Source organism: Pteronotus mesoamericanus, unplaced genomic scaffold (genome assembly GCF_021234165.1).
Source record: "Pteronotus mesoamericanus isolate MK-2021 breed Mesoamerican mustached bat unplaced genomic scaffold, CSHL_Meso_final contig_657, whole genome shotgun sequence".
NCBI lineage: Eukaryota > Metazoa > Chordata > Mammalia > Chiroptera > Mormoopidae > Pteronotus > Pteronotus mesoamericanus.
The window spans coordinates 23,000,847-23,028,789 of record NW_026555229.1 but is presented as its reverse complement, the minus strand read 5'-3'; the positions used below and the strand labels follow the sequence as shown (position 1 = coordinate 23,028,789).

The 27,943-nt window shown below is 55.6% G+C and overlaps 1 protein-coding gene across 1 annotated transcript in view; it reads left to right on the top strand.

Annotated features, from left to right (window-relative positions):
• Positions 1-712: 712 nt before the first annotated feature.
• Positions 713-27,943, top strand: part of CUNH10orf90 (chromosome unknown C10orf90 homolog) — a 149,489-nt gene continuing 122,258 nt past the window's right edge. The window contains exon 1 of the mRNA XM_054581789.1: positions 713-845. Coding sequence (XP_054437764.1) covers positions 729-845 — 117 coding nt within the window. The 5' untranslated portion in view covers positions 713-728. The remainder of the gene's footprint in view (positions 846-27,943) is intronic.

Sequence of the window (27,943 nt, the reverse complement as noted above, 5' to 3'; positions counted from 1 at the left end):
GATGGTCCCTCTAAGGCCCACTCGCTGCTGCCACCGCAGCGGCTCCTGTGCTGAGTCCCTTTTGTCACTTGAATGCGCCTCTTATCTTCCCAAGGCTGAGGTCAGCTTTTGTGCCGCAGGAGCCTGCCTTGTTTCTTTCCGTCCTGGCAGGAGAAAGCAGGGACTGTGAAAAGCCACAATTATCACTTCTGGCCCCTTTGTCCGGCGTCCTACAAATAATTTATTTGGATTTGAGGGCCTGAGGCTGAACACACAGGGAGCCTCCTTGCACCCAGGCGAACTCTGCGTTCAGAAGGTGAACGCGGCAGGCAAGAGAAATGTGTCTTTGAAATCAGAGGAGACCTCGAGTGACCAGAGAACACAGACGGACAGCAGCAAGGCCCCTCTTTATGGCCCGTAAAGGTTGCCGTCGAGAGTTCCACATACACTCCCTGCACCTTTGGCAGCCAAGGAATGGGGACAAGGAGCTTTGGAGCTGGAAAACACCGGGAGAGCTCAGAGCCGGGCCCTTCCCAAGTCCCTCCTGCCGCACTCAATACCTGGATTAAACAAAGAAAATTGTGTCTGCCAGGCTCGCGGGCCGAAGTCACAAGATTGCGAGTATCATGCAGTACCCTGGAATTCCTACAAAAACGCGCCCGAACGGGTATGCTGCCCGCCACGCGGACGTGGCTGTGCACCGGACGTTCCAGATAAAAGCCTTTAGTACAGAGTTGAAAAACCATGTGATGGTCATGGATTTCGTGAAGAAGAACTGGTTCCCCTCCCAGAGGAGAGCCAAGGCGTGTGTCATCCACATGTACCAAGGCCTGAGGGCAGCCGAGCGGGCGGCCAGCGGACATGAGGTATGGCCGGACGGGGCGGGGAGCCGGGGCGCACGCCTGGTTTGGGGGGCCGGACGCGTTGTTCAGGGGGCCGACTGCTCCGGTGCTCCGTCTGCGTTAGTAAATCAATCATTTGTTTGTCATTGTTCCCGGGGGACGCGGAAGAGACTTTCGCATTCTGTAATTTAGTTCAGTTTTTGAAATGCGGGGCGGGGAGAAGCATATTGGATGGATGTGATTTACACATGACACATGTCTGAATTTGCAAACATTTATTAGCACTCCAGAGAGCTGGGTTATTTGTATCCACATGTAGTAATGCAGCACATTTCTGTGAGTTAAATATTCTGAGTGCTGTAAATTTGCAATCATCTGTCTTTAAAAACAAATTCCTGTTTGTTTCCTGATGTGTTAGCAGAATATCTACGGTTTGCTTTGATTGAGTTAAAATAGAATGATTTAAGTTAGGCCAGTAAGAATGTCTTTTTTTTTTTTTTTTTTTTTTTTTTTGAGAGTGAGCTCAAATTTTCAGGCAGGGACTACAATTGTGGGGGGAAAAGGAACTTCAGGGATTTAGAATGTCAAGATGAGATAAACAAATGACTCTTGAAACATATTTGTATTCTGCAACTGGGATAAGCCACAAGCAGTTACCTTTCAGACAGTAAACACGTATGAAACCTGATCACTCTCTATTGTACATGGAATAAATTATGAATGGCGTTGCAGCCAACTCCCCCTATAGCTCACTTACCCATCTCTTGAAAGACGCAACATGCAAATGGCTAGCATGTGATGAAAAAGTAACCTTTCTGAATATTGAGGCTATTATTAGGCGAGGCTTCCCATGAATGCTGGCAGCTTCTCCAGGCCTTTTGTCCCCCACACTGGCTTCCTTACCCCAGGGCAGCGGGAGAACCTGTTCTGCAAGGTGCAAGGCAGGCTCCTTCCGGTTCCAGCCCTGGGATTGTGAATTTCCATGCTCACAACAGATAGAAAGGCCACAGAAATAATGGTGTTAATTAAATTCAGTAATAGTTGTTCATTAGTTCATCGCCTGATCAACCACAGCGAAAGGTGTGCAATTAGTATATAATTGAAAGAAACCAGAGATGTGATTATTCACAAGTAATTAATTGGATGGGGACAGAATTGCATAATTTCATCGAGGTTATTTTTGGTCCTCCAGAGAGAGACAGACTTGTTGAATCACATCCTCCGGCCTTTGACGGAAGTGCTCATGGCTGCATGTTAAACCCTAAACGGCAAAGAGCAGCTCTTGTGTCCCCGTTTTTTCTTTCACGCACGAAACTCCATTTACTCCCAGGGCAACGCGTAAGACATCAATGTGGTAAAATGCCACTTTGCAGGGGGTTGTAAAAAGCTTCAAGCCTAGTGACAGTCGCAGCCACAGCTTTTTTGTGGCCCCACCCCCTCCCGGCGTTGCGGTGACAGCCAACGGCGCGGGGGGTGCGTCCGCCCCTGGAATGCAGCCTGGACGCTGAGTCCTTTGGTAAAACGGGCCGCGGCCCTCGCGCAGCAGCCCTCTGGGTGGGCCTCCCCGCGACTGCAGAAGTGGCGCAGGGGCAGACCGGGTCCCCGCTTCCCGTCTCTCTGAGTTCCCAGCTCTCTCCTTGTAGTAGAAAACATTTCAGAACCGAAACTATTCCGCCTCCGTTGAGTTGTTCAGATTATTCCCCTGGAGCCCGTCAGCGCCATTTAGATGGGAAACCCCAGGAAAAAGGCAACTTCCCTGCTCCATTTCCAAGCTGAACTGATGAGAGAGTCCAATTAACAGCCCCTGGGTCCTGTTAGACTTGGCCCAGTGACCCCATGCCTCTCGCAGGCCCCAAGGCCATCGGTGAACCTGCCGGGGCTCTCTCTGTCCATAAAGCACTCGATGGCTTGAAAAATGAGCCCAGCCGCCGGAGTGAGCTCTCAATACTCAACGGTGCTCGGTCACAGTGACTGGCTGCCTCTCCCCTACGAGTGAGTTGCGGAGGTTTTGTTTCTGTAAAAACTTTATGTATTTCAAGTCCTTCCCAGGAGGACCTTCAAGTCTGCTTGAGGGGAGTTTGAGATCTAAGGTGGGGGTGTTTCTAAAGCTGCAGCCTTGGTCCTGAGCTGTGTCCGCGCTTGAGACGCAGCCCCTCATCGAGCAGCGCCGTGGCCCAGCCAGCTGGTGGCCTGGCCACACTCGTGCTCCCACTCACGCCGTTTGGAAAAGGACCGCTGAGCTGACCGGTTGCACTGAAAGGCAACGAGGCTTGGAAGCTGGTGGCGGTCAGGGTGCCGAGTATCCTGGTCTTCGTGTTTGCAAACCTCGACCCCTGCTGTCTCCGATACGCCCCAGCTATTAATAACAGCGTTCCGGGGCCTTTCTCCTTGGCACACTCAGCTGATAAATTTCAGACAACAAACTGGGCAAATGGATGGACCCGTATTTGGGGTCTGGCCATGCTGTGAGATGCCTAGGAAGCAGAACGGGGCGGCCTCACCAGCTCAGGCAAGGAAAGCCACGTGGAACTCAGGGATGTGTTGGCCACTCCCCGGGTTTGCATGTAAGTGGGCATCTCCTACGTGGTTGTGGGGATCTTTCTGACGGTGGGCTCGGGCTCGGGCACGTCAGCCAAGGCTCCCCTGTCTGTCTTCCCATCGCTGACAGCCCCCAAGGCCCTCCTTCGTGAGCAGGGCCGGGAAGTTGCCGTGGTTGGCACCTGCCACTCGGCCACGCCTCTCAGGATTTCCCAAAGCTGCTGCCATCTTCATTCCCCCTCCCTTCTTACCCTGTTTTGGTTTGTTTTGTTTTGTTTTTGGATTTACCTAGTGGTGCTCCTTTCTGGCTGAACAGGAGAATCATGGTGAACTTCAATGTTTAATTTTGTTTGATGTACAAAAATTTCACATATTTAACCTGCGCGTGTGGACGAGTTTGGCCATAAACCCGCTCATGACACCGCCGCTGCGATCGCAGTGCCACACAGACCCGTCGTCTCTAAAATTCCCTTGCGTTCTTCTGTGGGCTGCTCTTTCCCGTTTTTGGTGGTAAGAGCATGTGCCATGGGATCATCCTGTTAGCACATCGTAAGGGTGCAGTGGCACGGTGTCGCTGGGGGCACGGTTGAAGAGCAGGTCTTTGCTGCTCACTCGCTGGGCACAGCGGACCTTGTACCCCCTGGAGCCACGCCTCCCCCGCCCCCGCCCCCAGCAGCCACCGCTCCCTTGTCCGCGTCTATGCATCCACCTCGCTTGCGCACCTTGTGGGAGCGGGTTCCTGCAGTGCTTGCCCTCTGTGACTGGCTTATTTCACTCCGTATAGTATCTTCTGCCTTCATCTGAGTTGTCGCAAATGGTAGGATTTCTTTCTTTTTTAAGTTTGAACAATACTGCAGTGTATGTGTATATTCCATCGTCTGTATCGTTCATCCGTTGATGGACGTTTGGGTCATTTCCTCAGGTGAACCCTTAAAAACTGCATATGCTTGTAGCCCAGCCAAGGCCCCTGGGGCCAGCAGAGGTTTATGTCGCGTTCCTTTAAAGAACCTCGACCTCTGATGGACACGTGGCTGTTGCCTGAAAACCGTTTGCGCTTTCAAGGCGCGAACAGCGGACTTCGGTCAAGGCGGTGGTGCTCAGTCAGGCACGGGTTCCCCAGGGGGTAGTCGATGGTGTCTGGAGGCCCCTTCGGGTGTGACAACTGGGGGCAGATGGGCCTGGTGCCTGCTGGGAGAGGCCGGGGCCACTGCCGGGCACCCCGCAGTGGCCAGGACAGCCCTGTGCCCCCAACAGCAGAGAACACCCAGCCAGAAATGCTCACCTGTGGAGGCCGAGAAGCCCAGGCCCGATTACCCTCGGGAGGACTCTACCCAACGCCCGCGTATCCGAGATCTTCCCACCGGGGCCAGTGGGAACGTGGGCCGTTTCCGGCTCTGGGCGAGGTCCTGGGAGCACCCCGCTAATTTCTGGCAGTTCTCCTGGGTTCAGGTAGTTTTGCTTTCAAGCACGTGCAAATCTGTACTCAGCCAGTCTGTACTTGAAGGACCACTTGCAGTTTGCTAGAACCCTCTTTCCTTGCTTTTGCTCTTCTTTGGTATTGGCCTCACACACTCTGGCTGCCTCAGCCTCCCTGAATCCTGCCCTTGGATGCCCTGACTCATTAAGAGCCCGGCCTTTGGATTGCCCTCCCCAGCAGCAGCCCGGAGGCTGCCCTCGGGCGGGGCCGGCGGGGGGCTCACCGCCCCCACGCCCTCCCTTCAGCTCACAGCCCCGCAGGGCTTGCTGGCCCCTCCGGGCTTTGGGGGTGTTTCCCAGTGTGTGGGGTGAGCCCTCCGGCCGTATGAAATAAAGCCCTGCAGTCCGATGTGCTTGGGCGTGACGGTAACATTACTCAGGGGATGGGGGGCACTGAGACCCAAGAAGAGGTAAACAACACCCCCTTTCTTCTCGCTGTTATCAAAAGGTGTGCAGCAATTGACCCGTCCCCGAACCCGGCCGAGGACATTTAGCCAGATCAGTCTTCAGAGTGCCACTTTCCCTCCTGAAGTCTTCCGCCTGGCGGCCCGGCCGGGTGGAGGCTCCGCGCCCCCAGTCGGGCGGGTTGAGGAAAGCCCGCTTCGCAGTGAATATTCCTGCTGCCCTTGCCGCACCCCGCACCGGTCAGGGGCCCCGGCCTGCCTGCTGCTGCTGCTGCCTCGGCCACTCGCCTCCCTTGACAGTGGCTGGCAGCCTCGGTCCAAGTGCAGGAGGAGGGGAAGCCAAGATGCAAAAGATGCCTCAACCCTTGGGTCCCAGGCTGCCCGCTCACCGCGTTCCTCCGGCCCTGGCCTGGCCTGGCCTGGCCTGCCGCGGGGGCTGGTGGCCAGAGGGCCGGGTCCGAAGAGGGGCGAGCGGTCGGAGGCGTGAAGTTCGTTTTGTAGCATCTGGAGGCACATCTGGTGATCGAGGTCTCCTAGATAATGTCACTGCGGATGTGTTATTGTAAGCTGAGTGCGACTTGATTGGGCCGTTTGGAGCTGAGTCTCCGGAGGCCTGGCGGGCGGCGTTCTGGCTGCCTTCTGTCAGACTGGGGGTGGGAGGGCGGCCGTGCCCACACTGGCACCAAACCAGGGACCCAGGGGAGGGGAGCCCACAGGCGAGAGGCGGCCGTGCGACCCAGAGCGAGGGCCCTGGACTGAGTCTGTCTGGGGTCTTGCTAGCCGAGTGAACTTGGCAAGTTTCTTGACCTCCTCGAGCCTTAATTTTCTTATCTGTGTTCCTGAGAACCCCAATGACATCTACCTTATAGGGTTGCTGGGGGGATCAAGGGCAAGAAACTACACAGAGGGCTGAGCTCAGGAGGGGCTGGGAGACAGCATTCCATAAAAGCCGGTTGTCATTGGTGTTTAGGCGCCAGCATGCCTTTTTCTGCCATACCCAAGCCTGCCTCAGAACCACGACTTGAGGACGTGGTCTGCGGGTCCAGGTTACTTGTGACCAGCAGGTGTGAGGGACTTATGACCTTCTATATGCTTGGCTCAGGGCAATTCCCATTCCCCAAGCAACTCAGAGATTAGTCACCAAATTGGCCGTGAACTGGATGCAGTTTTCACTGAGCACTGACCCTGTTCCGTCGCCACCTGCGGATTCTGTTGTTGGCAAGAGAATACTGGGGAGGTGAGTTCGTATGCCTCTGAGTCCTGCCTGATGAAGACCCGGCCACGGCGGGAAGGGCCAAGGGGGCATTTTCCACGGAAGGCGCACCCTCTGTTAGAAGAGCTGCAAGAGTCTCCAAGGGGTTTGGCCACCTCGCGAAGGGTCGAACGGCCCTTGCGTGGCAGTGCCCTTCAGCGCTCTCCAGAGCTTGTAAAGAATACAGGGCTCTAGGCTCTGGGAAGGGCAAGGGTCAGCCAGCAGTGCTTCTCACACGAAAACTCTGTGATTTTGATGCAGGTCTGACACCCTGATCTGGAAGTTCCAGACTAGTATTTTCCAACCATATAGACCCAGGCAGAAATGACAAAGAAGCCCGTGTGAATGGCTGGTGTCAACAAAGCCTGTGTGAAGGCCAAGGAGCGGGGGAGGGGAGTCTGCTCATAGGGTGCAGCGCCGAGCGCCGGCGAGCAGAGCGGAGGCGGAGGCGAAGGTGGCACAAAGGGGCCGGTGTTGGCGGGTCCCTGAATGGCCGCATTGATCCTCACCGCAGCTGTGGAGGCCCTGGAGCCCTGTTTTTCCAAAGAGAAAATTCTGTGAGGCCCAAAATGATGGTGCGGGCCACCCAGGGACACTGTGGCAAGTGGCAGAAGGAAGGTCCCACATTAGTTATGTCCTTCTCTGAGGCTGCGCTTCTTGCAGGGGCTGGGGAGGGGGGAGGAGGGAGCAGCGTTTATCCCAATGTGGTAGCTGGGACCCAGGGGGCTTCGGAGCAGGCCATACAGAAGGTGCCCTGTGCCGGGATCAAGTGGTGAGCGACAGGCACAGCTCCCCGAGACTCTTTCTCTCCTTCTGCTCCGGGCACCCTCCCATCCCGTGACCTCACCGTTACTCAGCACCGCCTCGGTTTCGAGGCCTCACATGGGTTCTCATGGCCCCCTGCACCTGCTGCCCAAACTCTCCCCAGTTCCTGGGGTCACTGGACAGAAGCCCCCACTTTCTTGCTGGCTGTCAACCAGCGCCCTCAGCTCCTAGCGGCTCTCCTCAGATCCTTGCCGCGCGGGCCCAGCTGTAGGCAGCGAACATCATGTGTGCGCTGTTTTCCAGGGCAGCAGGACAACCTCTGCTGCTGTGAACCTCCGACCCCTCTAAAGACACACCTGATTAGGGCAGGCCCACCTGGTGGAACCTCCCTTTTGAATGACTCCACATCAACTGATTAGGAACCTTAAGGGCATCTATAAATCTCCTGTGCCTCAAAACATGACTTCATTGTGGAAGTGACAGTCTGTCATGTTGACAGATTCTGCTACATTCAAAGGAAAGAGAACATTGAGGACACGGGTACAAAAGGGTGCAAAGCTTGGGGGCCACCTGGGTATCCTACCAACCACACTATATTTTAAACTTTTGTATCTTTGCAGAATAGGAAATAAAAGATGTTGAAGGCAAATTGGTTGGAGTCTCTGGAAGTTTCATGATAAAAAGTGTCCCTAATCTGCTTTAGGCCACCACTGTGCCCCCAGCACCAGGTCAGCCTTCAAGAAACATTGTGGAATATGTGGAAGGATGGATGGATGGATGGATGGATGGATGGATGGATGGATGGGCGGGTGGATGGGTGGGTGGATGGATGGAAGGATGGATGGATGATTGGATGGATGGATGGATGGATGATTAGATGGGTGGATGGATGGATGGATGGATGGATGGATGGATGGATGGATGGGCGGGTGGATGGGTGGGTGGATGGATGGAAGGATGGATGGATGATTGGATGGATGGATGGATGGATGATTAAATGGGTGGATGGATGGATGGATGGATGGATGATTAAATGGGTGGATGGATGGATGGATGGATGGAAGGATGGATGATGGGCGGGTGGATGGGCGGGTGGATGGATGGAAGGATGGATGGATGATTGGATGGATGGATGGATGGATGATTAAATGGGTGGATGGATGGATGGATGGATGGAAGGATGGATGATGGGCAGGTGGATGGGTGGGTGGATGGATGGAAGGATGGATGGATGATTGGATGGATGGATGGATGGATGATTAAATGGGTGGATGGATGGATGGATGGATGGATGGAAGGATGGATGATGGGCAGGTGGATGGGTGGGTGGATGGATGGAAGGATGGATGGATGATTGGATGGATGGATGGATGGATGATTAAATGGGTGGATGGATGGATGGATGGATGGAAGGATGGATGATGGGCGGGTGGATGGGTGGGTGGATGGATGGAAGGATGGATGGATGGATGGATGGATGGATGGATGATTAAATGGGTGGATGGATGGATGGATGGATGGAAGGATGGATGATGGGCGGGTGGATGGGTGGGTGGATGGATGGAAGGATGGATGGATGGATGGATGGATGGATGGATGATTAAATGGGTGGATGGATGGATGGATGGATGGAAGGATGGATGATGGCGGTGGATGGGTGGGTGGATGGATGGAAGGATGGATGGATGGATGGATGGATGGATGATTAAATGGGTGGATGGATGGATGGATGGATGGAAGGATGGATGATGGGCGGGTGGATGGGTGGGTGGATGGATGGAAGGATGGATGGATGGATGGATGGATGGATGGATGATTAAATGGGTGGATGGATGGATGGATGGATGGAAGGATGGATGAGGGTGGTGGAGGAGGAGGATGGATGGATGGATGGATGGATGGATGGATGATTAAATGGGTGGATGGATGGATGGATGGATGGAAGGATGGATGATGGGCGGGTGGATGGGTGGGTGGATGGATGGATGCGTGGATGGATGATTAAATGGATGAGTGGACAGAAATGCATGAAGTGTGTTTTAGATTAAAACCTGAGGCCGGGGTGGATGATGGCTGATGACATCATGTATGTAAGAGATCTCCTGATTTGTTACTTACATTAGGGTTCCTTAGAGAGCCACTCATTTTTCAGTGGTTGACAGACAGATATCAGATCAGCTCTAGTCCGCCCCAGAGGACTAGCTCCAAAATGAGGTCACTCATTTTATCCTCCCTTCATGCATCAATTTTAAATGGAGACATTGTTCAATGTCCTTCTGGTGAGTCTAATTTATATTGCTTCTCCATCCAAAGGGGACTCTGAGACAGCTCCGAGAATGAGGATCTTGGAAAACACCAGGATCCAGGAACAACAATGTAGCAGAGAAACAAATAGGGCTGAAGACAGGGGGCCGGGGGGGAGGTGGCAGGCAGAATTATTGTCTTAAAGTAGACAACCAACTGCTCACCATTTTGTAAGGAAGAGAAGAAGCCCCTCCCCAGCAAAGCGGCCTGCAGCCTGCAGCACACGGGGTGGCCCCCAGGGGCCGCTGCGGCAGAGCTCACCGGCTCGCCATGGTAGCTGCGACGCGCGCCGGTCCTACCTGACGGGTTCTGGACGCCTCTGGCTTCTCAGGCGTGGCCCCCGGCTCACCGCTGCGTGCTGCCTTCTAGTGTCAGAGGGACTGGGGTGGTGGCAGGCCAGGCTGCGTGTGTGGCAGGCCCTGGGTCTTGCTTGCTGGATATTCAAGGAGGGCCCGGGAGTGTGCGGGCGACGCAGGGTGTCAGGTCTGTGCCCCCACGCCCACGGCTGGGTCGGTGTCCAGGAGGAGAGCTGTCGTGCTCTCGGCGCGTGGGTGCCGCTGTCCTGGCTGTCACCGGGGACAGGCCACGAAGGCTGCATGCAACAGCTCCATGCAGGTGGCCACTGACTCAGGCTGTGTCGTTTGCGGTGACCAGTGCCACATGAACATGCACTCCCGTGCTAAACAGTGGGGAAAACATGTCGTTGTAGATGTGAAAATAGAAACCTTCTTCCTTTCATCCATTGTCTTTCTCTTGGTTTGTCACGGGGCCTTTTATTTGCTATTTAATGTTGGTCTAACTAAAGAAAAATTAAAATTCTCAATTATTACCATGAATGTTACTGTTCAGCTTTATCTGGTGGGATGCCAGCTTTAACACAAAGATAAAAGCATTTAACTCATGTAGACTCCCTGAAATGATACTGTTTTCACTGTTTTGTCTCACACGTGCCTCTAGGTATTTCATTCTTACTAGGACATAGGAAACACTGCGAAATCCAAGCACATTTTTCTTTCTTCTTGTGACATAGAATCACGTTCTCCACACTCTCTGCCTTTGTCTTGCTGAGAGCTGGGGGGCTCAGAGAACGGGAGCTGTGGGTCGCCCCATCCCCCCGTGCCCTCCGCCACCACCTTCACCACGAGTGGCCGGCTGACGCGGGGCGAACCGCCGGGAAGGAACGAGGCCATGTGGTTGGCCGGTCGTGGGTGTTTCTCAGGAAGCCACTACCTTCTTCCTGCACTTGAGGTCTGTCAGGCTCCCGCACGAAGCGTGGCCACGCGGGGCTGCCGGCTCTCTGCTCACTGGACTGCAGATGGAATTCGCTTTGCTTGTATTCACCTTGAGTCCCACTGAACACGCATGTGTCGTAGGTCCACGTGAGTTCTGAGATCGGGGCCACCAGAACGCCCTCTGTGAATGGGGCAGCAGGAAGAGCAGCGAACACGCCCCCGGTGTGCGTCTGTGCGCTTGCCGGCACCGTCCCCAGTCGCCCAGGACTTCCCTGACACGGCACGGGTCCGAAGGTGACCTTCTCAAAAAATGCAAGATGGTGATACTGAAATCACGGGCCACGAGTTAGAAAATGGAAAAACTGGACTTCCTCAAAATGAAAAACGGTAGTCCTCAAAGAATACTGTCAGCATGTGAAAAGGCCACCCACCTACAGTGAGGTTCAGCTGAACTCTGAGGACATCATGCTAAGTGAGATACACTGGTCACAAAAGGACACATATTACCTGACTGCGTTTTTATGAGCTACCTGGAATCAATTTACAGAGACAGGTAGTTGCCTTGGCCGGTGCGGCTCAGTGGATTGAGCGCCGGCCTGCAAACCAAAGGGTCGCTGGTTTGATTCCCTGTCAGAGCACATGCCTGGGTTGCGGGCCAGGTCCCCAGTAGGGGGCGCGCAGGAGAAAGAATCAGGCATTGATGTTTCTCTCTCTTTCTCCCTCCCACCCCTTCTCTCTAAAAATAAATTTAAAAAAGCAAGAAAAAGTAGAATGGTGGCTACCAGGGTGGGCGGAGGTGGGACAGGGAGTTGGCGTTTACTGGGCACAGGGTTTCAGCCTGAGAGTGTGAAAAAGTTCTGGAGATGATGGTGGCGATGGGCGTTGCATGATCGTGGGGATGTGCTCCATGAATCTACACTTAAAGTGGCAAATTTCATGTTATGTGTATGTTACCACAATACAGAAAGTTCGAGGTGACAACACTGACCCACGCGCATGGCCCTCCAGAAGGAACCTGGGCCCTGGGCAGGCCCTGTGCTCACCTGTGTTCACAAAGCTCCTCTGACGACCCCCTTCCCCAGATGCTGGGGTCCTGGGGGGAGGGCCCCTCTCTGCCTTCTCTCATTAACTCTGTGCTCGTTGAATCGAAACTAAGCTAAGTCAGCCTTGTGCACGTGTGATTTACATACATTAATATTCATACGCTCTGCGAGTGTACGGTTCATTTTGTTTTGACAAATGCATACCTTCCCGGAAGCAGCAAATGGCGATGCAGGGTGCTTCCACCAGCCCCTAAACTTCCCTGTGTGTGCCCTTTGCACCGGTGCCTTCCCAGCGCCCCCGGCGGCCCCAACCTGCTCTCGGCCACCCAGTGTTGCCCCCGTCCAGTGTGTCCCATAAGTGGAATCTCGCAGTCTGTAGCCTTTTGTGACCAGGGTACGTTTGTGGGACTACGTGTGGCATCTTAATGCAACAGTTGATGTTCTGCAGAGAGCACAGAGGGGGGAGGGCATGGGCCCCGGTTCTGCTAAACCAGGATTTTCATTCTGACTTGGCCCGAACTCTTCTAACACCTCCAGTGTCAGTTGCTTCATATACCAATTGGAGTTAATCACAGTACCTTCCCCTGGGGCATGTGTGGGGCTCGAACAGAGCGGTGTGTGGAGAGGACTTGGGCAGGGCTTGGCTCAAATGGAAAGAGCTCAGAAGCGCCAAGTCGTTGATCACATTATTGCCGCTGTTAGTACTGACGAGAATATTAAGAATAACGTGTCCTTACCTTTAGAATGGGATGAGAGCAGTACCTTCCTCCCAGAGTTGCCATGGAGATTACGTGATGCCTGGGAAGCACTTGGGAAGCGCCCTGCGCTGCAGCTGCTCTCCTCTGTCTCTTACAAAGCCTTTGAGGGTCTGCTATCGCTCTCGCTAAGTCAAAGTCCTCGCTTCTCCTAACTCTGGGAAGGTGTGAAAGTCAGCTACAAAAAGTTCCCCTTTTAGGTTGCTTTCTGTCAGTCGGGATGAGTGAAAGGTGGCAAAGCACCCAGCAGTGCGAGATAAGAAGACCTTTTCTCTTGGCGGCCCAGGGGCGGAGCCCCTTGTGCACTGGGGAGCCAAAGAACAGGAAATACCTTCGTCCTTTGTCTCTGATCCTTTGGAAGAAGAAAAGCGAGGGCAATTGAATTAAAAGTTAATGGGTTGAGTGAGTAGGTTATTGAATTCTCAGGACTGTCTCAGGTTTTCCAAAGTCAGAGTAACTTTATTCGATTTTCAAGTATTTCAAGCAGTTCAGGGCCCTGACTGAGGGAGGGTAGACAGTGACAGCGAGCAGTCGCCGGGGAAGGGAGTTTCCAGGGGGCGCAGGGAATGGATTCAGTGTGTAGCGTCTTCAGCTCACATTTTCAAGTCAGTCGAATGTTGCAGATAACAGGACCCAGAAAACAATATGCTGGAAGGAACACGTGGGGAACCAGCGGAAAACCCTGTCTTTGATATACAAAATAGTTCAGCTCAATTTGACTTTGCAACTGGATAATTAACACGCCTACATCAGGGAGTAACTTTCTCCCCTTGCCTGGTCGCAGAGAAATCTCCTGCCTGTGCTTTATGCTGGCCATTCCCATCCAGCCCTGCATACAGGCAGCAGCCCGCGCCCCCCGGTGGGACAACGAAGAGGGGTCCGCACAGACCGCGCCCCGTCGGCGGCCGGGGAGGCTGCCCTCCGCGGTTCGCCCTGCAGGCGGACGAATAATCAAAATCATAGACCCTTTCTCCATCCCGAGCTGCCTCATTTTCAAACCAGAATCCCACCAGGCGCCACCCTGGAACGCAAGAGTGAAGGAGAAAGCAAGGAGAGGCGCGGAGATTGAATGGCGGTCTTCACTCAGATTCTCACGAGGGAACAATCCTGCCCCTTGCAATCAGATAAGGGATATTATCTCAGTAATAAAAGGCAATTGAGAAGCTAAATGAAAAATCTAATGTTTTTCATGCTGATTTATTTTAGATTAGAAAAAGTTAGAGCAGATGTAAACATGGAGAGATGGAGCATGAAGAGGGAGTCGTGGCAGAGCGGTAGATCTCAGCTTTGAGTGATTAGAGCTGCGGTGTTGCATTCACCAGAAAATACGCTGTTGATCCATAAAGTCGTGTGACATGAATTACTGTTGCAGAAGAGAGTTCAGAAGATTGAGTGCAAACATGTGACGCTGGCGAAGGTCCGTCATGCATCCAGATTAGCGGGGGAGAGAGTGTTCCAGTGCTCGGAGGGCTGCGCCAACCCACCGGCAGCCCCGCCTGGGCCATCCTCGCCCCGCGCTTGCTCTCTGCCCCCTGGTGGGTCACAGCATCCCCAGGAGAAGGCGTTGGGATACTGAGAAGACCTGGTGCTCTTTGCGGTTTTCCCGCCGGCTGACTCCATCAGCCATGTCTGCCATTGGCCTGGAGAGAAGACCCAGGCTGGGGGCGCCCTTGGCCTTTGACAACTTGGGATATAAGTCGCTGCAGGATCTCTCCTCTATATTCCTGTCAATGTGTCCAGAGGAGGCAAAGTGAAGCCTGTAAGTCCCTGTTTTCTCCCCTCCCTTCTTTCCTAGGGCATGCAAAGGGTCAGTCCTTGTTTTACCTGCTCGGTGCTTTGCAAAGCCCAGGAATCATCTCTAAGTATGACCTCCACCACCCTGCAAACACACACACACACACATGCACACACACACACTCATGCGCACGCATGTGCCACGCCCGCACACCTGCGCGTCTGCGCTAGTACGCGGGATGCTGAGAACACCGCCTTCTCAGAGGAGGGGAGTCTGGCTCTGGCATTTAGCTCTGTGACCTGCAGGAAGCTGCCCAAGCTCTCCATGCCCCTGGGTTCTTGTCTATGAAATGCAGAGAGAACAGCTGCCCTGGGGGCCCGGCCGAGGGATGTCGTGGAAAACCCTCACCCAGAGCCTCGAACGTTCCTGAAATGTCTGTGGTTCCCAGCCACAACTCTCCGTCCAGAACTCCTGGGGCCAAATGCGATTCAACAATGATTTCTTAATTTTATTTCAGAAAGGTAATATCGCACAACAGTCCCAATGGGATTTGACTCGCACCCTGTAATTAAGCTCGCTGATGTTTTTGCAAGGAAATATATGAACCCTTGCACCCAAGGAAATAAATTAATATTCTAAATAGCCTCCGGTTAGTTCAGGCGAGGTTTTGCAGTCAGATTAGTTGTCTACGAACTCAGAGAGAGAAACTCTCAGATTTCAAAGCTTTATGGATTTTGGAATTGCAGATAAGGGATTATAGGTCCACCACGAGTACTCCTCAGATATCTTGAGGGCAGAGGCAGTAAACACAAAACACACCAAAAATAATAGCGTGTCTGCTCGTTAGAGCCCAGCTGTTATGACTGGGCTTGGGAGGATCAAGAGGGAGCACATGCAAGTTGTTTTGTAAAGCACTTAGTCCGATATAAATGGAAGGTTCTAGTGTTAGTGTATCTACAGTGTTCAAATCGCACCGGTGCGCAGCTTCTGGCTCCTGGTGAAGCCACAGATCAAATTGCTGTCCACCGTCATTGTCCAGATGGTGTTGGGCCTGAGCGCAGAATTTCGGCTGCGGCGGTGCCGGAAGGCCGGAAGCGGGGGTGGCAGGCGGACAGGGGCTATGGGAGGGAGCCGGACCCGGTTCGGGGCGGGGGGCCAGCCTAGCACCCAGAGCCACCACATTCTGTTCCTGGGCAGTTACGCCTCGTAGCCCCTCTGGGACTTGGTTTCTTTATATTAAAAAATCTCTCTGTGCTCTAGCCTCCTCTTGGGGACTTTGGAGGGTCACAACGAGGTAATGTGTATGAAAGAGCTTTGCGACAGGAATACTGCCCATGGTGGGGAGGTGCCGTGATTCTTTTCATGCGTCTGATCCTAATCATAGCTTTCTACTCCCCAGGGATGATCCTAACACCTGGGTTCCGATCTGGGCTCCTTCGTTTGCTTATTTGAGGGGGCGGGGTAACACACGGGCCACTTTAGAGACCCCAGGAAGAAGAGCTTGGGACGGTCAGACTCCCCCGGCGAGCAGGTGGCAGTAAGCGTGACAGCAATCGCTTCCGTTCTCTAGGAAACGTATCTCTCCGGGTAGCAAGAGTCCTCCACGAATTCATTTTTCTGTGCTTCTTCCATCACTTTTTATTGTTTACTTCATGGAGATCAGAGGACGCGCCCCGTGGTGTTTCCTGTGAAGTTAACAGGGCAGTGCGAGCCTCCACCCGCACGGAGCCGCTCGGGAGAGTGGCCAGATAGAGTGGCTGAGGGGACACTTCCACAGGGGCGGGCAGCAGGGTGGCCCCGGGGAGCACGCGACAATGTCAGTGCCATAGGCCACAGCCGCCTGGTCTAGGCTGTGGCGAAGGGAGAACCGAGAGGGGGCGAGGAAGTGTGGCGAGGGGGGCCCTCGCCTCCGAGGTTTGCTGAGCGTGGGAAGATGAAGAGGAGGAAGGCGATGTGTGCGGGGTCAGGGGGAGTGTTTGGTTTGGTGTTTAAGTTAAGAAAGAGCCGGACGCGGCTCGAATGCTGAGGAAGGCCAGGGTGGGGCCAGAGGCGAGGACGGGGCTCCTGGGTGCTGGAAGGTCTCCGAGGGCGGTGGGGGGTGAGCTCCGAGGGCCCGGCCCCTGTCTGCCTGGGCAGGAAGCTTCGTTCTCAGGCAGGAAGGAGGAATGAATGAACTCACTGATTAACTTTTCCATTCTTTTTTCTCAACAAATATTTATTGAAAGCCTACTGTGTGCCCAGGCCTATACTAGGAGCTAGGAATCCATTGGCAAGCAAGGCAAAGGTGGTTTTATTCTCAGGGGCCTTTTAGTCCAGGGGAGAAGCAGACGTCCCTTGTGGGTTCACACAAGTCGATGCGCCTTTACACACCCAGGGGAGGGGAGTGCTCTGGGGGAGAAGGAACGCTTCCGGAAGGACACACCTCAGCACCCTGACCTCGTTCTGCGAGCGGCACCGGAGAGACACGGGGGCAGGCCCTGTGAGCTGAGATCCGGCGGGCGGGGACCAGGGGACAACTCAGGGTGCGGGCGGGACAGAGTGGGCAGAGGCCCCGCGGTGCGGAGAGTGCGCTTTCCGGGCTGAGAGGGGCTCACAGTGTGTGGCCTCGAGAGATGTGCCCAGAGGGGACACGGCCATCGGCAGGGCCAGGCCACGCAGGGCCCTTTGCTGTGTCGTCCCGAGGGCGACAAGCAGTGTCGTTTTTCCGCACGAAGGGCTTACAGTGAGCCCGGCAGACAGTGTGGCCAGAGGCGCAGCTGGCCAGGGTGTTGTTGCCGCACTGAGACCCGGGGCAGCTGAGGGCGAGGCCCCAGAATCACCCCGTCGCCGGGAGTCTTCGGGTCACTGGCGCCCGCCGCCTGGACAGGGTGGTTCCAGGCGTTTGGAGGAGCCTCGGGGGCCCAGTCAGCTTGCCGTCTCTGGCCCGCTGCTGCGGGGGCCGTCGCGTGGGGGAAGCCGCCCTCGGCCCGAACCCGCGTGCTGCGGGGTGTGCGCCTTGTGCGGGCTGCGGCCCTCCACGCAGCACCGCCGGCGCACCGGGAGCTTGCTGGGTGAAAATTAATTCTGATTAATTCTGTCTTGTCATGTCCCAGGTTAATTGACTCGCTAGACTGGATAGAGTTGCTTTAGAAATTAACACATAGAGATTGTGCTCAGAGAGGCATGGGAGACAACAGCACGGGCGAGAGGAAGCTTAACACCTCTGCTGGACCCCCTCCCCCGGCCCCCGCCGGCTTCCAGACCCACCTGGCCGGCTGCTTGAAGCGGAGGGAGAGATGACTCACGTCTTCTGCTGAACTTGGGGTTTAAGCTCTTTTCCATCCCTGAGTCTAATCTTGCTGCACTTTTATTTCCTCCTTGAAAAAGTGTTCATGTGTTCACCAGAATATTCCCTGTGACAGGTCTCTGCTAAGCCTGAGAAAATCACATGTATAAGTAGATTAGCTGTACACATACAGACACATACGGCCAGATGATAGTACTTAGGAAAAATAATAACAGTGTTTGGAACATGCTGGCCAACAGCTTCGGCGCTTTGGGTCTGGTCCCCCAGGCTAATCCTGGCTGCGTCACCCCACGGAAAGGGGGCGGGGACCCAGCGTTGCTCTCTGGGCGGCGGCAGCCGGGCTGACAGCAGCGCCCCCCTCTGGCAGTGGTGAGACGCCCGTGAGACCGGCGGATGGAAAGCTCTGAGCCCCACCACGGCCCATAGGAAAGCTCAGTAACTGTCAGTCCTTCCCGTGCTGATTATAATTGAAAATCGCGTATCATTAATAATCACGCACCAGGAGGCAGGGGCCGAGGCGGGCCCCGGGTGGGGGCTGCAGACAGGGGCAGGAAGCGGCGCGGGCCTGTGTCACCCTCCCAGCCTCAGCCCGCGCCCTCCTTTCAGCCACCCTGGGGGGAGACCAGGCTTCTGCCTGGGCCAGAAGACTCACTTGCTCGAAGCTTCCCCCCCCGCAGCCCCCAGACTGGTTGCCCAGGTGCTGGGGAAGAGAGGAGCCCAACGTGAGACCTGAGCCTGGGGAAGCTGAAGGGGACCCTGGGACGAAGGCGCTGTGTGCCGGCTCTTCCAGCGGCACTGCGGTGACAATGGGAGGGGTGGGGCGAGACGGAAGGCTCTTTCCTCAGCGTTGGGGGGCGGCCGCGGGGTGTTCGGGGGGCGGAGGGCCCAGGGACGCGTGGAGTGAGGAGCTCCGGAGCCCGAGTACAGCCGGAATCAGAACCCAAGTCTCACCCAGGGCGAAGGGCTTTCGGGATAAACAGCAAAACCGACCTTGGCCTTCGGCGGAGAACGTCAGCAGGACGACGCGCTTGCCGGTGGCAGCGGGGTGTATTTTTATATATCGATCTTGCTTTCAGGGGGTCTGGCAGGCTGATTCTGAACTTTGATTCCTCGTGGTTAATCAATGTATCAATATTTATTGACTGTCCGGTTTTAACTGAATGCCCACTCAGCACTCCGGTGAAGTGGAAAGGAAATATCAGACGGGATTCTTTGATGGCCTAGGGAAGTCCGCGTCAGCGAGCACGGCCCCCTCCCTCCCCCTGTCCTCGCGGTGGCCTTGGAGGCATCAGAAACGGCCCTTCGCTCGTGGGCGGCGCTGCGACAGGAGACTGTGGGGAACAGAGTATTTATTACGACCCGCATTCTTTCCTGGAAGGATGGAGCCCATTCAGGGGTGTTTCTTGATTTTATAAAAATAATAATGCACATTATTTATCGAAGATCATATACCCGGCAATAAAAATATGAGACTGGGAAGGTTTCTGTTTATCTTCCAGATCCACAGTCGGCTCTTCTCATCCCCTAAAGATCACTCTGCCTGGGAAAGAAATGAAAGTCTGTCGAATGCAGGTAAAGAACGGGGCCCCGGCCGAGTGGGGCCCCCTTTCAAGCCTTTATTGCTCTCCCTGCTTCCTTCTTGTTAATGATGGAATGTGCTTTGGAGCCCTGTCTGCTTCCCAACGTGAGGCGGTAGCTCGGCGGCTCTGGCAAGTTCCGAAGCTGATCGGAATGTCTAAACACACAGGCTTTTGGGCTGGTAGCGTCGGAAAAGCTAAAGATGCCAAGGAAACACGGGCCACCCCTGGTAGCACCTGCAGGCCCAGGACGGCCGGGGTGGCGGCGGGGCGTGCAGGCTGGCACCGCGGATGCGGGGTGTGCCGGGAGTGAGGGACGGGACTGGCGTGGGATCGGCTCGGGTCGGAGCGGCCGTGATTAAAACGTGGGCACGGAGTCCGCGTGTTCGTGAATAATTTCCTATGAAGCGTCAGCTCATAGCCACTAAACTGTAAGAAGCGCTAGGTGAGATGGTTGCCGTCCATGCCTTTTATTAAGTTTGTTAACCTAGATGGTGTGAAAACAAGCTTTTTTCCCCTCCCTTTTATGAGAGAAACGATACGGATTTAGGTCAGACATTCAGAGGGCACTGTAATAAGACTAGTGGGTTGCTAGAATATATCAAGTTAGAGACTCTGGCCAAAGTAAGTTTTCAAAGAATGCTTACAGTTTTAATCCTCGTTTTAATTTTACTTTGTAAACGCGGCTGAGGCAGGACCCGCGGGGCACCGGGTTCCCTGGCTGCAGGGCTGACGGCCCGCGGGCTGGCCGCTCACACTGCGGCGCCTGCGAGGCCGTTCCCGTCTGGTAAGGAGACATTACACTGAACACCGGCTAAAAACGGCAAGACAGAGTCTATCTGAGCTACTGAGGTGGGCGGGGGGGACTTCAGTACAGAGTGGAGCTCAGCTCCAAGCACAGTGAGGCCGCCGGTTACAGCCAGAGGGCAGAGTGAGGGGCTCAGTGGGTGGAAGACGCCGAACAAGAACTTGCTAAGGCACCAAGGGTGGGCAGGAGGGGTTGACTGGATGGCAAGGATGGGGCATGCTGGTGAAACTGGCCCGCAGGCTCCCTCTCAGACGGACTCGGGGGATTCTTCCAGGGGCCAGCAGGGTGGGCTGGGGACTGGCCTCGGTGGGGGAGCGGCTCAGGGGCCTGACTCAGCCGGGGAGGGGGAGTCCTGTCACCTCCCTTCTGGGAACACTGGCCTGAGCAGCCGCCTGTGCCCTCGAGGCGCTCTAGGGCTGGGCTGGGCTGTGTCCTCCGGAAGGACAGGAATTTGGTTCAGGGATCGGGCTCCCTGCTCCCACACCCATGGGCCCAGCATGGGATGGATCTTTCTCTCGGGCCCTTTTTAGGTCCCACTCGGGGCTCCAAAAACATTATCATGGACAAAAGGGCAACCAGTGTAGGGGACGCAGGGAACTTCATGGACACACAAGCCATCAGGGCACAGAACACACAGGACGGGTGGGGGCGGGGGCCCCAGGGGCCTCGGCTGCAGGAGCTGGGAGACTAGGACTCACGTCCCCACCTTGCTGCTCCTGTCCCCTGTGACCCTCCTCAGGCCCGTCCCGAATCAGTCCCCTCAGGTGAGGAGCCAGGCCAGATGTTAGAAACACGGCTCAGAGCCGACGTCGCAGGCACCTGGCTGGCAGGGCAGCTGTCCCGGAGGAGGGCGTGGGCCAGGCTGACGTTCCAAAGGCCCAGGTCTGCCCCTGGACCCCCAGGTTGGGGAGGGGCCCTAGAGGTCGCTCTGTCCAGCTTCCCCCTGCTGTCCGATGACTGAACCCCCTCCCCATCCCCAGGTAGGAGTCAGCTGACCGCCTAAGAAGCCCCAAGGACAGGGGACTCACTCTATGAAGGTAGCTCATGACATGCGTGCACAGCTGGAACTGATAAAAAGATCTTAGGGTATATTGAGCCAAAATAAAATTACCTTATTTATGTATTTTCCAAGCTGCATGGAGTAGACAATGGGGACCGGGTATGTGTTTTGAGTTGCCGGGATGCGTGCCGACCCAGGTGCGGCTGCCACTTCAGGCAGCAGGCGGGCGGCTTCGGGGGGCAGCGGCCGGTGGGGCGAGAGCCCCCGGGGAGCTGGGGATGACTCAGCCACAGGCGGCTGGGGTGAGGGGGGCGCTAAAGGTGTTTCTGGGAGGATAGTCTGACCTGAACAAGGTAGGGGACTCGGGATCCGGGAGGCTTACGAGGTCAAAGGGTGGCGTCAGGGGAGGGCCCTGCGATCCTGAGGTCGGGGCGCTCTGCGTCGGGGAGGCCTCGGCCCGAGATGTCAGGGAAGCAGCGGACAGTTTGGGGTGGGAAGCAGGAGACGGTCCGGTCATGCATCTTGAATGACCATCCTGTACAGGTGGGTCATATGAGCAACCAAGAGAACGGCTGAGCCTCGTGTGGAGAGACCGTGTGAGCCAGGAGAAGGCGGGCGGCACGGCCTCTGGCGCCGCCCCCTGCGCGGGGTGGGGAGGACGGGGTTCATGTCTCAAGTTGAGGCTTCTAGTGCTGGTGTTGACGAGCCCTCCATTTGAAAGTCCTTCCACTCGTCGCGGTATCTGATTTTGCCCCCAGACAGTGGTGGTTAGGGCTCCCGTTCTCTGCAGGGGCCGCGCTGACCATGGGGGAGCGGGGTGGCGGGCTCCGCTGTAGGAGCTCCATCCGTGGGGTGTCCGGTCCAAACCGGGTTCACAGGGCTCATGCAGGACACCCGGAGTGACCGTTGTCTCCATGTTTCCGTTTGTGCTCCCTCCCTGTGCACAATGCTCCCATTCACTGTCCCCGTTGCTGGAAATTCTGGGACCGGATAGCGTGAGGGGGGCGGGTGGTGGTTTCTTAGGGTGAACCTGTCCCCTTGGCAAGGCCTTGGGAATCTGTTGGCCTGTGTAAAATTTTGGTTTCCCGTGATTAATAGGATCTGATCGCCGAGAGAGGGAAAAAAATGTCGGAAGTGTGACTGTTTCTGACCAAACTCACATCTGTTTTCAGAATCAGCGAAAGGCAGGAAGTCCCTTTCACGTTTCCATTCGGCGGGTTATAAAAGGGTTCCGTGTGCTGTTCCCCACCGCTGCGCCGTGTGCTGCCTGCCTGCAGGTGGGGCGGCTGGACCTAAGGGCTTAGCCACGATTCGCAGGTCAGGTGCCTCATCAAGCCACTTCTGGGAAAACAGTTACGGAAATGCACAGAAAGGGAACCAATGAAGGTCACTCAGAATTTTTAATTTCCAATTCCCTTGGCTTACGAAGGAAGGAAGGCGGGGTGGCAGGCCATGGTCGCCCTCCTAATCAATTAAGCCCGACCTTTCCAACTGGCAGTTTTTACAGGGCGGGTCTTTGATTGATGAGTGGGATGAAGTAATTATATTGCATTGAAAACTTCAGGATAATTGTTCCCTTATCCCAGCATTTACAAGAGCAGTGATTTGCTACCTTCATAACCACAGTTCCAGTTTCATTAGTGCTGAGTCGATTAGTTGCCCCAATGAAACAAATGCCCTCGACCAACCTTCCAGGAGGGCAGTTCCCTCGCCCCTTAGGAGCCGCCCAGACACTGATGTGAGCTGTATTTCTCTTCTCCTCCGGAAGTCATTTGGAACCGTCGCTTCTCTACGAACCAGGTACAGGGGCACGCTGCATTTCTCTGCTCACATTCCCTGGGAGACCCGGTTTTTTCTAGGGCTGGGACAGTTGGCGTTGAAACATGTGGATTCTTTTTTACACGCCATCCGTTTTGATCCCACCGCACGCCTCCTGCCTCATTCTCATCGGTGCATCCGTGGCCACGGGCAGAATTCATCTGCTGAACACCATGCGTAACGGGGTCTTTAATCAACGCAACTTCTCCGGCCGAAAACGGCGTCCGTGGTCAGGGGCGAAGCGGAATTCCTGGGCCTCCTCTGGCTCACACTTGCCTGTGGAGACGCTCCAGGAAGCTGCTTCTATATCTTTCTGTTGGGAGGGCCCTTCCTTTCCTCAGACGCATTCTCCGATCCCACCCGCGCCCCTTGGAGTTTCGAATGTGTGTGTTCCGCAGCCACAGCCCTCCCAGCAGCGCCTTGCTTCCCCTGTGAGCCTGTCTCTCTTCCCCTTTAAGGCCGTTGGCTCAGGAGGCAGAGACCTTGTCTCCCTTATCTCTAGGTTCCCAAGGTCAGGGACCAGCACTCGGACGTTGTTCACTCGATGGAGCAGTGTTATCTGTACGAAGGAGTGATGACAAGTAGCCTGTTCCGCGTCCAGCAGTCTCATGTGACTCTCCCAGGCAAGCCCCAGGGCTGCTGAGGATGGGTCATGTGACAGCTGTTGCAAGCCTGTCAGGGATAGATCAGCTTTAGGGTTTTTCCAAGATTCTTTCGAGTGTTTCTTGTCCTGTTACTTAGCTTCCTGGGTTGAGTGGGACAGAAGCTTCCGTCCAGGTGGCTCCCATGGAGTCCGATGGACACTTGCTGTGCCCAGTGTCTGCCTGCTCAGCAAGAGGGCAGAGGGGGAGGGCCAGCAGGGCTCCTGATCCCCGGGGAAGGAGGACCATCCATTCCTGCTCTTGCAAGACGGAGAGGCACGCTCGGGTCTGGTGTCCCTGCGTGCACAGGGCAACGCTGGAAGGAAAGTAGACTAGGTTGCCTCTGTCACAGGAGCCTGGGATCATCCTTGTTTGCCATCTACTGAATAACCACTGTGCCCCAGTCTTCTCCTGAATTTTGCTTAGCAGCTGGCTGGGTCCTGACCTTCAATTTTGCTGCAATCACGCGTAAACAGTGCCGTAAGCGACTGTCCCCCCTGCGTGGGTTTCTGCCTCTAGCTCCAGCTTTGCCCATCACCTGCTAACATAATCTAATTTTAAAAATAATTGGGAAAATAATGAGTAAAATGACCTGTTGAAGTTTTCCCAGCCTGTGTTGCTTTGTGTCCCCAAGAAACGCAACCAACCAGATTTAACTGCTTCCTCTCAGAGCCTTGAAAGCTCGGTAATTGCCTCCTGTGGACAGAGGGACAAAGGGACCTTAGCCCAGTGTGAGGAACTCAGATGCTGGGAAGACACCGGGTGGCATCTTTGGGCATTGGGATCTTGACCTGAACAGAGGGACCTGGTCCCATGGACTGGCAGGTGCACTGCTTTTGCCGGGAAGGGTGCGCCTTGGGGCCACGTTGGCAGGAGCCCTACATCTAAGGCCTGAGCTGCAGTCCTCTGCCAGCCGGCATGGAGACGAGACGCTGCTGAAATCACCGCCGGGGAGGGTGGCTCTGCCGGCGTGGATGCTCCCGGATGGAAGAGGGCACCGGGCCACCCGCAGACGCTGAAATGGAAATAGGGCTCCTAGCCCCGCAGACCAGCGGCGTCGGCGCCTATGGGCGTGGAGCCCAGAAGCCGTCTTGCGTGCTCCTGCGGGTCTTCGGGAGTCGGCTGTGTTTCTAGGAAACACACATGACTGACATCCCTTCAGCCCCGAGGTGCTCTGCACGGAGCTCTTCGATAAACGGCTGTTTCAATGGCCCTGGTCACCATCACGGTGAGCGAGGGGTTCCCGCCTCAGGGGAGAGGGGCTGGCCCTACCCAGCGCCTGACACCGGGCACGTGAATTAACAGCAGCTTACAAGTCACATACACTCGTAGCCCCGGGGAGGAGGCCACCACCTGCCACGTGCAGGGCCACGGGAGGATCGCACTCGCCGCCTCTCAGGAGGCCCGAATCTCTGTCCCATCTCAGGAGCTTGCCACGGTCCGTCTGGTTGGTCAAGCCAGAAACCTAGGACTCCTTCTGCCTCTCCAGCCCTCCCACATCCAGTTCATGACCGTGCCCCTTAGCCCCCTGATTTCCCCCCCATCGCCTCTTCTCTCCACCCCCGTTGCCAGGACGGGCTGGCCCCCTGCACTAGCCCGTGCCTTCTCTGTCGGGTCCCCACCCCCAGCCAGAAGGAGCTGTTCAGGCCACGAGATTCCCCACGGAAGACCCCTCTGTGCTTTTCCATTGCTCTCAGAACAGACACACTCCTTGCTGTGGTCCGAAAGGCACTGGGGGTTGGTTTCTGAGCTCTTTCCGCCCCCCGCCCCGCTTCACCGCTGCTCTGCCTGCGCCTCCGGCTGGGGGAACCCGCTACCCTAACGCCGACCCTGTGTGAGCCCTGCACCCACCGGTTTGCTTCCCTCTAAGTGACCGTGGCGCACCCTACAGACCCCCACGCCGACGTCCCCGGGAGCCCTCCCTGGTCTCAGGAGCAGATCCACCACCTTCTTCTCCTTCGCTGTGCTTGTCATGGTCATGCTGGGCCCCTTTTTATCTGATGAGTATTTATTCTGCCATCCAGACTGCAAGGCGCACAGAAGCGGGGCTTCTGCTCATCAGCCCCTGCACCATGCTCCGGTGGGCCACAAGCACTGCTGGGGACATGAGCGGGCTGGTTGGAAGAAGGGGCTAAGTCCCAGGTGGGGCCTAGCGCGCCATGGCAACGGGGCGGCAGGCACATCACCATGACATCACGAGATTCTGAGACGACGCCCCGAGACGCCTGGCGTAGCGCCCTTTCGGTGCTCTCCTCGCTTGCCTCTCCGGGTTGATCCAGCCCACTCTTCTGACCTCGGTCCCCCAGTCTCCTCCTTCCTTGGACCTCGTCGGCTGCTCCCTCCCTGCATCGCCTGGCCCCGGAGCCACAAGCCCCGACCTGCACAGGGGGTCTCCCCTGGGCTTATGCATGATCACGGTGTGATTTTAGGCTGCTTTAAATTGGAGAGGCTTGTTGGCCTCTACTTCCTTATTATCGGTTCGTTGTATATCGAGAGCCCCCACCCCCCACCACAACCAAGAGAAAAGTAACACAAATGATCATTGAAAGTCACACAGTTGTTCCAAAGGTTGTGTATTCCTGGGCAAGGGCTGTGCGTAGAGGGCATGCTCCTGGGCTCTTGCGGGCCCCGCTGTGTAGAACGCTGCTGGTTTGGGTGAAATAGTGCTAATTAGGCGTGGAGAGGTTAGACCTGGTGAAGAGGGAAAGTGGTGTTTTTTTCTGAGTGGCTTTTGCACCCAGCTGGCCATCTAAAGAAAAGATTAAAAAGAGAAGTATATAAACAAAAGCAACGCAAATTGAAAGGGACGTGTGGAATTAGATGTATTTTGGAAGCTTAGCGTGTTAGTTGATATAATGATCATCTCAATGTCCAGTGTCCTCGCACAGAGAGTTTCTCTGCCAGCGGCCACGTGGCCGAGCCAGAGGGGACAAGGGCACTTTGAGCGAAGCCACTCCCAAACGCGGGAACACTGCATACCCTTGTTGATTATTCCCCATCTTGGTAAAAAATACCAGTGCTGGCCTGAAGATTGTTCTTGCAAGGCATATTCTTTTGAAGAAATTATCTCCGAGCCTTGCTTTCTGAGCGCGGCCTCTCTCTCCAGGCACCGTGGCCTGCCGGCAACGTGTCCTCGGCGCAGGTGGTAAATCGCGGTGCGCGGGATGGGGCCGGGCCTGGCTGAGAGCTCGTAATGACTGTGATAATTGCAAGGGGTCAGAAAATAAAAGTTAGGGCTGACGCCTTTTTCCAGCCTCCCAGGGAGCGCCCAGATGTCTCGGGGCCTGGGGCAAACCCTTCCCCCGCCAGAGCAGGAGGCGGAGGATCTGGCTTCTCTGCTCAAAGGGGCCGTGGCCCCCTGGCAGGTGCCCGCCTTGGGCGCAGGAGGAGACTTTCTGCTAATAAACCTTCCATTCTCCCCTTCGGCTGGTGTTGGCAGGGTGCACACACAGGCTGCCTAACCTCTGCGCTGAGGGGAGAGCCCCGGAATCTCACCTTCAGAGCCTCGCTGTGACGTTCCTGTTTTTCACAAACTACCTTGACCACAGAGGGCAGAGACTCTGTAAAGTGGCTTCTGTCATTTTTAAATGGACTCTTCCTGCAAATGGAGTCTTCTGGGAAGCCAGCTCGTGGCCCCGATTGGCGCAGAGGCTCTCTGGCTGGAGGGGGGCCGGGAGCCCACGCACCTGGGGGCCCGGGGGCGGGGGGGGCCGTCTCCCTGCAGGGGTCCCCGGAGTCCAGTCGCGTGGGGGCGAGACGTGACATCCCCTGTCCCCAGGGCTGAGGCGGGGACTCAGCCCCCGGAATGATACCATCTTTGGCTGTGCATACACGCACCTGCGTTTTGGGCCTAAACTTCCAGGGGAAAAAAAAAATCTTTCATTTTAATTTTTTAATTCAATTATGTATGTATTTATTTATATTTAGATAGTTGGTTTTTGTATTATAAAGGGTATTGTTTTGTGTATGGATATTGTTATTGTTTTCTTAGAGTCACGCTTTTTAACACATAAGCCTAAATAAGAGCATTCAAAACATTTATATAGATACAGACTTAGTGCTACCCATGTATAATCCACATCCTTATTTTTTCCCTCAAAAATGTCGATGAAAAAGTGCACCTTGTACATGGCAAAATACAGCCATTGCTTGTTTTCTCTCCAAACACTGAGACTTTACAGAAGGAACCGGAGCCCCTGGCACCAGCAGGTCGTCGCTGCAGGTGGTCCAGTGTCACCGGCAGATGCCCCGGCCTCCTCCGTGGCCTGTGCGGGGGCCCGAAATCGTGCTGGGTTTAGGGCTACCGTGGCTGGGACCCTCTCGGCACCTGCGAGCCGACGGCCTGGAGGGACCTGCAGGGCGGCCAGGGAGGCTCCTTCCTGGGCCCTGCTGGCGGCGGAGGTCGCCGTGTGCCCTGGGTTTTCCCCAGAGGGTGGGAGGAAGCAAGAGTCTGTACCAGGCTGTGCCTTGTACGTCCCCTTCCTGGGA